The 10290-nt window shown below is 40.2% G+C and overlaps 2 protein-coding genes across 4 annotated transcripts in view; both read right to left on the reverse strand.

The window, feature by feature from the left end:
* Nucleotides 1–1353, reverse strand: part of LOC103482099 (sulfotransferase family cytosolic 2B member 1-like) — a 14606-nt gene extending 13253 nt beyond the window's left edge. Inside the window, exon 1 of the mRNA XM_017310711.1 lies at nt 1116–1353. Within this exon, the coding sequence (XP_017166200.1) occupies nt 1116–1254 (139 nt within the window). The 5' untranslated portion in view covers nt 1255–1353. The remainder of the gene's footprint in view (nt 1–1115) is intronic.
* Nucleotides 1354–4322: 2969 nt separating this feature from the next.
* radil2b (Ras association and DIL domains 2b) overlaps nt 4323–10290 on the reverse strand; it is a 29361-nt gene continuing 23393 nt past the window's right edge. For all 3 annotated transcript variants that reach the window (XM_008437766.2, XM_008437768.2, XM_008437767.2), the window contains exons 12-18: nt 9591–9763; nt 8795–8939; nt 8540–8721; nt 7584–7878; nt 7279–7496; nt 5949–6088; nt 4323–5840 (exon numbers count right to left, since the gene is read on the reverse strand). In XM_008437766.2, coding sequence (XP_008435988.1) covers nt 5747–5840; nt 5949–6088; nt 7279–7496; nt 7584–7878; nt 8540–8721; nt 8795–8939; nt 9591–9763 — 1247 coding nt within the window. In that variant the 3' untranslated portion in view covers nt 4323–5746. The remainder of the gene's footprint in view (nt 5841–5948; nt 6089–7278; nt 7497–7583; nt 7879–8539; nt 8722–8794; nt 8940–9590; nt 9764–10290) is intronic.

The raw sequence follows: 10290 nt of genomic DNA on the forward strand, positions 1-10290 counted from the left end.
TCCCGCCCCTTGTTTTTAATTCCTTATCCWTGGTCTAAAACTTATGTGTTGTCTCTGCCTGGCAGAGCTTTTCACTCAGAACTCCTTCACTATTGATTGTCCTACAAGCTCTCTGTATTGTGCACAATATATGAATAAACCTGATTGAGTGATTTCACCTGACAATGCTTGGTAATATAGTTTTGTTTCCACAACACACCCAACTGRCTTGGTAATATGTAGTAGTGCCAATAATCTCAAAAAGTAAGAACAGATGCCAAGTAAAGCCATTGGCATGTATCAGTTTTGAGAGGCTTGCAAAGTCATTTCTACGGCTTTGGGACTAAAGCAAATTACAGTGAGAGCCATGATCCCCCAAGGGAGAAATGTGGACGATCCATTAAAAACGTCTATTTTTTTTTTTGTTCTCTTGCACAAAAAACATTACTTTAAGAACAAACACACTTGGGTAATGAGGCAGAATTATGATCCAGAAACAGTTATTTTTGATACAGTTTAAGGGCCTTTTTTCTAACTACTTTCTGAGGACAGACTGCTCTTTATGAGGAGGTGGTTTTTGGGTTAGTTTGAATTGAGTTTAGGTTAAGTTGAGGGCTTGACAACTTAACCTGGTAATGGCTATGTTTAGGGTAAGGGTCGATGTTAGGCTATAGAAATGAATGAAAGATGAATGAAAGTCAATGCAAAGTCCCCGTGAAAATAGACTTACTGCGTGTGTGTGGGTGTGTGTAGAAAAGAAACCGTTTGTTTCAACACGTTTTAAAAGTGCTGCCATTTGGCACAGCGTAACTTTATGCCTATAAGGAACTTTCTCTCTCTCTCTCTCTCTCTCTCTCTCTCTCTCTCTCTCTCTCTCTTTTTTTTTTTTTTAATTGTCATTTTTCCAGATGTCTCACGGTGATGGTAGAACGATGATGAAAAGCTACCTCCGGATAACCCTTGGCTTGAGTGTAAAGTCCAATTCTTGGGCAGTTTTGTATAAATTATCGAAACACCTCACTATTTACGCGTTTATCTAGCAGTCAGAATTTGTATTATTTTTTTTATTTTTATTTTTTAAGCGTTAAAATACCCCCCTCCTCTGTTCATGACGCGAATGACGGCGGGACGCTCACCTGACTTGGGGTACGTTACGATGACAACATCGTCAGGACGAAATGTAAACTCCTCGTAGTACTTGAGGCTCTCCGGAGTATGTATCGCGTTTGGTACATAGACGCCCTTGTACAGAGTGTAGAGGTCCGCTTCAGTCATGGTTCCGAGCAGAGTGAACGGAGCTACGTGTGTGCGGCTCGGGCAGCTCCGAGCTGAACACTGCTGGACTTTGTCTGAACTTTGTTGATACTAACGAGTAGGATGGGACTATAAGCCGTCGTCTCTTCCGGTCTCTCTGTTAGATTTTGAAACGCAACACAAAACACAGTTTTCAATTCTSTATCCTTTAGCCATATATGTGTGAAAATGAATCGCAGATRTTTTGTATGTTTACARCGCTTCGCAAAAGTATTCACACCCTCTGTTCATCTTACAAACACAACCCTGAATGTGACTTTAAGACTTTTTGTGGAAGACAGAGACGGCCCAAAGCAYAWGCACACTAAGCCGCTTCTTGAGGCACCCCTTATATGCTTTGAGTTTTATCACAGACYTTTTATCTGACATTTTTGTGYTCATTGAGAATGAGAGTACTACTAAATTTGAACGTTTAAGCATAGATACATCTAAATATTTTGAACTATTTAAAGAAATTGGCACGTTTATATGGTAAAGGTCCTGTCAATGCCACCTTAGCATGCAGTCAGGTTCTACAGACATCTAAAAATTTACTTTTTTATTTATTATTAATTAAAACTTCCCTCCGGGACTGGCGTTTAGGGTCTTTTAGGGTYGTTATCCTGCTGAGAGGTGAACATCTGTTCCAGTTTTAAGCCTTCAAAAGTTTTCTTTTGTAATTGTGCTGTTTTTAAGTCATCTAGACTTCCCATCCACTGTGACCAGCAGTTAGCCATACTATGTTTTAAACATCAGAACAACTTTCTTTGCTGTGTTCCTTTCTMTTTATTTTCTCTAATGTTCTCCAAAAAACCTTTTTGAGACCTTCTCAGATCAGCTGGATTTACATTGAGGTTAAATTACAGACTTAGAAGTCCACTCAGACTTCTGATGGCAGATTTTTCTACTGGATTTCATTTAAAGGTGTCAAACTAAAGGGGGTTGAATACGACTGCGTGCCACTCTTTTCAGATTTTATGTAAACAAAAAACTGTGCTTTTATTTACACTTATTTGCTACTTCAGGTTAGTCTAACACAACCCCTACAATGATAATACATTCCTACTTTCCTAAAATAATGCTAATAGTCCCTAGAATATGTAATTTTTGCCAAAAAAGTCACTTTTGGCAAAAAAYGACAGGTCTTTTACGTTAGGAAGTGACAACATTTAAGTTTGTGGTTGTAACATGAGTGCACTGATTTACACCAAGAACCCTGAGCCTCACATTCTGCTTTACATTCCATTGCAGTCAAGTCTGGACATCTAGTTCACTCCCTTTTCTGCACCAACAGCAATATACAAAATAGTCTTCAGTCTATTGAGTAACCCTTAAATGTGCTCACTAAGCCACATTTATCTTCAATAATGACAAAAGACATCATTTTTCATAACRAGGCAGAAAAATCTTTGGCTACTTATTTTGTAAGGGTTCAAACAACTGGCTAATAGTGCGGACTATTATCTGTTATCTGGATCAGTCTGGGTTTAGCATTATATGCTGTGCAGCTGTTTATCGTCTGTCTTAGCAACAAACTCTGAGTGTATATCCAGCCAACAGGATTGCCTTCTTTRCTCAAACAGAGCWTTCACAGGCATGTTCAGAGAAGGGTAAGTACACACACAGCTTAGTTCACGTCTGATGGATGTTTAATCCTTAATTCTTAATACTAATTCTCTTCCCATTGGCATGGAAGGGTTTAATAGGGCTATGAGGTACCAGTTTACATCTAGGCTGCATTAACACTGTAGTGTCTGACAGCACCCAGGCCTCTCACATCCCTAATGAATGTCTCACATGGGACTGACTGATGTATGGAGTCCAATAGACTGAGAGTCCATTTTATGGTCTCATCAAAGGGACGGAGAAAAGGTATTAATTCCAGCATCCTATGGAGAGACAGGTATCACAAGACTAGAAAAACAGGGACAATGAMGATAATGAAAACGTTATGAGACCCAAATGTGCGTTCAGAGGACAATATAAGATGTTATGTTGTGAGAGTTGGGGGTAGCAGGGTTCTTTATTGATTGGGTCACGATTCCTCGCGATTTGGTTGTCGTGATACGGATGGCAGGTCAGAATAAAATCTTTCACTGTTCAGCTGACGCATCACCACACCAGCGACTTGAAGACGACTGCTAACAAATAACCACAGCACCTTCCCTGCTCAGTCCCCTTTAATCAAACTCTAGTTCGTTCATCTAGAAAGTCCGGTTCATTTGGGGAGTTATGGATGAGCAATTGAACTCCGACCAAACATTAAACTCTGGTCCGCCTACAAACCTAAGTCTCTGTTTGAATGCAAACAGACAGCTCTAAAAGCAAGAAGCAGACTAAAGAATAGACCATTCTGGGTAAATACAACTGTAGAGCGCTAGACGGTCTTTTGCCAGAGACAAAAGAGAAATCCTACAACTGCTAAATTCTGGTGCCACTATAGTCCTCTAGGTGTCTCTGCAATCCTGCCAAATTTCCTTGACCTAGCTTGCTGTGCGCTARCAGGTACAATAGCACCCTGAGCAGGTGGGCTATGTATAATAGAAACCTGAGTCTCATYATTGCTTTATGAAGATGATGTTGACGTSTTYGAGTCGTGACCTTTGGCATTCACTGGAGCTCTTCACTGTAACAACAGAGCGTCAGGAGTGAGAATTAGCTCTCTGAAGTCTGAAGCCATTGTTCTCAGCTGGAAAAAGATGTATTACTCTCTCTTTGACATACTTTCTAAATTTTTATTAAAYWTTTAATTTACCAGAATAAAATYCCTTTGAGATTAAAAACTTGGCCAAGAGGCAGCAACAAGTACAACACAAAAAGTTACACAGTAAAAAGAAAATGACAAGCTATCAAGAACAGGTACATGTCATTGAATYGGATTTTAGTTTGGATGTAAAGGCAYTAAATGAGATAAATTCAGTCAATCTCAAAGTTTCTTGTGGYAARTTACAGGAAACTGGAGCAGAGTGAATAAAAACTCGTTACCTGGACAACAGCATCCTTCTTGCTCTTTTGAGATTTTCAAGAATGAGCCGGAGTAAGACATGTGGTAGAGATTCATCACCTCTGAGGTTTGTTTATTTCGCACAAATCAAAAGTCACACGAAATATGTGGATTACAGCTGTCCGAATAACCGATCACCTGACTGAGATAATAGTCAGGTATTATCTCATTTGAAAGCAAATGTAAAGTTGTGTGGCTATTCTTGGTCACAGCCACTAGGTGGAGCAAAAGACCAGAGGAAGAGCAGAGGAAGAGCCGCCCTGCTGCAGATATGTGGGGAACAAGATCTGTGGAGGGTGAACCTCAGCTGACCTCARTTTCATTCTGTGCTATGCTGAAGCAGACAGGAAGTGGTTTTGCTCAGCATACTTTTGAATTGTTAAATAAAGTACCGCATGCTCTCAACAGGATATTGTTGGCTAGCGTGCAAGGAAACATGCACACTAGCGATGAAAGTCCAAAGGTGAGGAAACCTCACCACATCTTTAACTTAGCAGCCCAGTTAACCTGCAAGAGATTTGTTGATTGTTCCAGGTGAAGATGATCTTTTATTGTATAACTGAGAAATATGAGAAAAAAATTCAAGATTTGATTTGACTTATTCATAGGAGGAGGGAAAAATCCATATTAGAAAAAAAATGAATGCTTTTTACAAAATTACCAGCTTCACTACACTGTTTTTGGTGTTTTTATTGGTCAATCAATTCCCAGAAACCTTTAGTTAGTGATCCTCTGCTAAAGGTTAAATGGAGATGCAGTTTCTGGCTCACAGAGCAGCAACTCCTCCACCCAGCTCCTTCAGACTAGCCAGCAGCAATTAGCAAACACTGTGCATCTGATGAGCTCATTGTAGGAGCTACTTCCAAGTACAACGCTGGTAAAAACCAATAATTAACAGAATAGCTAGATTGTTAAGACTTCCTCAAGGCAGAGCGCAGACATTTTTAAAGAGACAGAAGCCCAATTTCAATGCATTAAATTACAAAGTCAAATTTCTTCTCCTTCATATTTGATATTTATGGCGTTTTTATAACAACTGAAGGTAACATAGTTACCTGATTGTTGTGTAAAATAGCACTATGTGCCTAAAAGATCCATAACACTGCCCCCTTAAGGCTTTTCAGACATCTGTAAAAGGGTGCTGGATGACCTCCTTTGGTCAAACAGAGCTTTCACAGGCATGTTCAGAGAAGGGTAAGTACACACACAGCTTGTCTGGATTCAGTCTGAGCAAATTTTCAAACTTTCGAAGCAAATTCTCCGCTACTTGAAACAAAATCCAGCATCACTCAAAGATAACGAGAAATTATTACAGTAATTTTTCAAACTCAAAAGCTGCTAATTTACAATGACCATCTAAAACCAAAGTTCTTCTTCATAGTCCATTTTCTGTACACGCCGTGTTCAACAGGCTCTGGCAGTCTCATGCAGAGCAGATTGTGGTTCAGTAGTCCCTCAACAACTGCAGAGTCAGCATTCATTCTGTAGTGCTGCAGCCATGAAGTGYGATCTTGCCACCAGTAACCTCAGTCTGGCGCCTGATGACTGGATCAGCTCCTTTCCGCTAACAGAGGAAAAGAGGCAGAGAGCATGTACTGTAAATAAAAGCCGCTCGTCCARATTGTAGTCTGAAATATGGAGTGTTTTTGTTAAACCGGGTAATGTTCCTAACCTCTCGTAATCCAATCCRAGCAGATTGACTCCGTTGACAGCCAGGATCCTGTCTCCGGGCTCCAGCTTCTCACACTTGGCGGCGGGAGAGTCTGGCACGACCGCGCGGATAAAGACGCCCTTCACCTTCATGGACGTGTTCTGATCGGGGTAACATGATAGCCGGGAGTCAGGGGAAAAAAGGATTTCACATTTGAAGCTTTTTYTTTTAAACTGACTGTCAAATGTTTTAGCAGCAACACAGTTTACAGGCGTACTGTGTGGGCAGCTTATGATCAAGTCAAGCATGCTAGCTGCAGCAGTACGAGGATACAATTTTCCTAAAAATGTAGCTTTATTTCAGCGCAGAGATTTATTTATTTTTTGTCACTGCCACTAGACAGAAAATATTTACATTCACATCCCAGGATAGCTACGTTTCCAGTAACCATAAAATTGCGCGACTTGAAATTACGAAAACAGATTTGCTTAAAGGAAATGCGGCAATTTCAGAAAAACTCAAATTTTTCGATAACACAGTATGTATCTTTTTGCTAGGATGAAGTAGTTTTTCAGCTGCATCAAAATTGATTTTTTGATACAGTTTTTCGATATATTATCGAARAAATTCTGTTTTTCGATAATATATCAAAATACAGGAGTTTTTCAAAATACAAAAAAACAAACAATCCCATAAACGGGATATATTTGTCATATATCATCAAAAAACTCCTGTTTTTCGATAATATTCGTATATTTTGTGCTAGAATGAAGTGGTTTTTCAGATGTATCAAAATAATTTTTTTTTTTTTACAAAACTGCAATGGATACACTTTTTTTCCTGCATCACACAAGTCACGTGAGCAACAGCCAGATGTTACTACTACTGGCAGAAACTGCGAAGAAGACGACAAGAAGTGATCGGAGGATGATGGCCTGTTTTTTTTGTTGTTGTTGTTTTTTTTTTAAACAATGTGCAGCTGAATCCACTGGAGCTCTCCCAGCATCACACGCTTCATAAAAAATTGTGAAAAAACGTTGTCATTTGTTAAATCCATAATCCCAGGTGTAAGGTGTTTGTCGCTCCAACGCCTGAAAAAGACGCAGACGTCTATTGATTTCTGAGTTATGAATATATCTCATGTCTCTGTTTACATCCATTGCTTCCAGGATTTATAAAGACTTATCGCGCAAAAAAGTTATTCACACCTAATTTTAATCTAATTTCTTATTAAATGCAAACAGAAATTGCAGAATTGTGATTTTTTTTGATAGAAGGTGGAACCGAAGTCTAAAACCTCCACGGACATGTATAATACAGCTTTGTTTTTTGTTTTTTTCACTTTACTGACCCTTGTGTCCACCAGAGCAAGGCCAATTCCCGTTTCACCCCGCTCCAGCTCCAAACTGAAAACCTCGTCATTGTCGTCCACTTCCTCTTCCCCGGCCTCCTCTTCCTCCTCTTCTTCCTCTTCCTCCTCTTTTAGCCCCACAAGTCTTTTCACGGTGCCGCAGTCCGATTGCAAATGGTCCGCATTCAGCGCGGCCAGACACTCGGACACTAAGCCACCTGGTGAGAAGTTTGAAAGCAAGTTCAGTTCTATTTATCACAACACAGCGGAAGAGCATGAATTAAAAAATAAAAGTGCTGCAAGACCTTCACATTCCACTGTTTCACTGTTGGGATTCATCAAGGCTCCTGTTTTAGGTCGGATGAGGAGGCATGGAGGGTCCAGAGCCGACCACTGCACCTCACTGGGTTCTGTCGGCTCCAGATTTGTTAGATTTTCAGCWACAATATGTGCAACATYGGTGCTGAGCTCCTCCCAGTYAAGRCACGATGGTGATGGAGGTAGAATCAGGTCATCTGGTGATGAATTACAGGCTTCTAAGTCGACATTTTGAAGGATGTCGTTGACCGCCTGAGCAGYGTCCGTCTGAGCGGCACCAACCTACAGAACAGCTTGGGTTAGTATGATAATACAGTAAAGTTTCAGCTCGGCATGAAACATTAGAGATCACAAATTCCTTTAAAATAACTTGAGAAATTGTTTTTTTTAGTGTTGGAGTAACTTGTTGGCATTTTTTGTTGTTGTTTTGACATCAGGGTCAATCAATTTTTAAAATCCTCATTTGAGAAGCATATGATTTTATTAAAATTTACAGCTTTATTTCACAAATTTTTTTTTTTTTGCTAGGATGAAGTCGTTTTTCAGCTGTATGAAAATWGATTTTTTCACACATCTTCAATAGAAACACTTTTTTTTCACGTCACACGGGTCACATTATCAACAGCCAGATATTACTAATGATGGTTTGTTTTTGTTTTTTTCAGTCAGTGTGTGAAACAAGACAAAACTAAAACTGAAACAAATATTCTTGTCAGACAGATTACCAGAATTGCCCTCATTAGCTGCATTTCCATTACAAATGTAGTGCAAAACCTTTCGGTTTTTTGAAATTTCGAAAAAACACAATTTCACAATTACGAAAATAAGAAAAAGCTATTAAAATCCCATGTGAATAAGTCTGTTCACGCTGTAAGGTGGTTGCCAGTTTTATCACCTGACACCAAACACCAAATATAAAAGGGGAAAATCAACATTTTGCCACCTGGTGCTTCTTAGCGTCTGCATYGTTCATCTGGGAATCAGACAGAGCGCCGATAAACTCCTGGAGCTTTTGAAGCTGCTCCCTCAGTGCTGGGTCTGCCATTGGCCATCTGAGCTGGAGCCGGTAACCTTCGTCTGGAAGCTCCAGCGGATGGTGGGTGTCAAAACTCTCCAGGATATCAGCTAAGTAAAGGTAAATTGGATTTCAGCACGATATTTAAGAACCACCCGGATTATTCTGTAGAGGACTTTTCACCTGTTGTGTGGGCTGCCGCTTGGTCCTGTGCGGATGGAGCCCACGTTTGGGCGCAGGGTGAGGCAGGGCTGTACAAACTCAGCAGGTGGTGCAGCTGGGCCGGACTCAGGTTGGGGTAGTCGGAGCGCAAGGACGCCCACGGCGTCTACATGTGAACGACACGACAAGGACAAAATGTTTCTACATTTCCAAGGGACCTTTCAGGACGTAATGGACGATCRGTCTCCAACATAAAWCACAGCTGCTGCACTCGCCTCTTTAGATTTTACTAATAAGGCAAAGATAACGGCATCCAACATGCTGGACTCAAGTGGGTGTCGTCATGGAAAGGTATGGARATTAGTTACAATACTGGCGAGGTGTCAGTGTCTGGAAACCTTCAAGATCCCGTTGAACTGTTGCCTGAACTACGTTGCAAAAGGAGAAGCTTCCTCTGCTTTCTTTGTTTCAATCGTTGTAGCAGTAAAAGACAAGCAAGACAGTGGTCATTTAATGTAAAACCACYGCTTGACTGGATTAAAAGATCAAGAAGACACTGRAGCTTTGACCTAGGTTATATTTTTCTTTCAGCTAAAGAAAAAGAACATCTGCTTCAAATGAAACTAGACCTAAAACTTTAACTGCAAACATTTTGTCAGTAACCGTCCATCGGATGGTCATTGTTTTAGGAYAGTTAAAGTTAATTAAGAGCCTAATGTACAAAAGTTAATCWAATCCCTTTCAACAGAACCTCGCTTCAAAAATCCCGTGTGTGGGGATAATTTATTGTTGGACGATGTGTGCTGTTTGTTTGTACCTGCAGTAAATTCTTTCTTGGCGTAGCCAGCAGGTTGATAGCTGACGAGAGTGTGTGTGTGTGCTCCAAGGCCAGTTCTCCAAGTCCAGCCGCGTGGGCCCAGTCCAGAACCAGGTCGAGATTGGCCCGCATTCGTACTCCTCTGGACCACTGGTAGAAGCCTGGTTCTGAGCCTGGGTGCACATGAAGAGAAAACTGGTCAGACATTTTCTTTTTTTTTTTTTACCCGTTATAGACTCATGAATCAAGCCAGTAAGGAGAATACTGATGTACTTTAAGACATAGTTCTGTTTTCAACATAGAAACTGGTGTTTTCTATGTTGATTTTGGTGTTTTCTATGTGTTGATGCTGGTGTTTTGCATGTGCTGATACTGGTGTTTTGTATGTATTGATGCTGGTGTTTTCTATGTGTTGATATTGGTGTTTTGTGTGTATTGATGCTGGTGTTTTCTATGTGTTGATACGGGTGTTTTCTGTTTGTTAATGCAGGTATTTTCTACATGTTTTCTATGTGTTGATACTGGATTTTTCTACGTTTTGAAGCAGGTGTTTTCTGTTTTGATATAGGTGTTTTCTATGTTTTGATATAGGTGTTTTCTATGTCTTGATACTGGTGTTTTCTGTGTGTTAATGCTGGTATTTTCTACGTGTTTTCTATGTGTCGATACTGGTGTTTTGTATGTGTCGATACTGGTGTTT

Source organism: Poecilia reticulata, linkage group LG19, assembly GCF_000633615.1.
Source record: "Poecilia reticulata strain Guanapo linkage group LG19, Guppy_female_1.0+MT, whole genome shotgun sequence".
Lineage (NCBI taxonomy): Eukaryota > Metazoa > Chordata > Actinopteri > Cyprinodontiformes > Poeciliidae > Poecilia > Poecilia reticulata.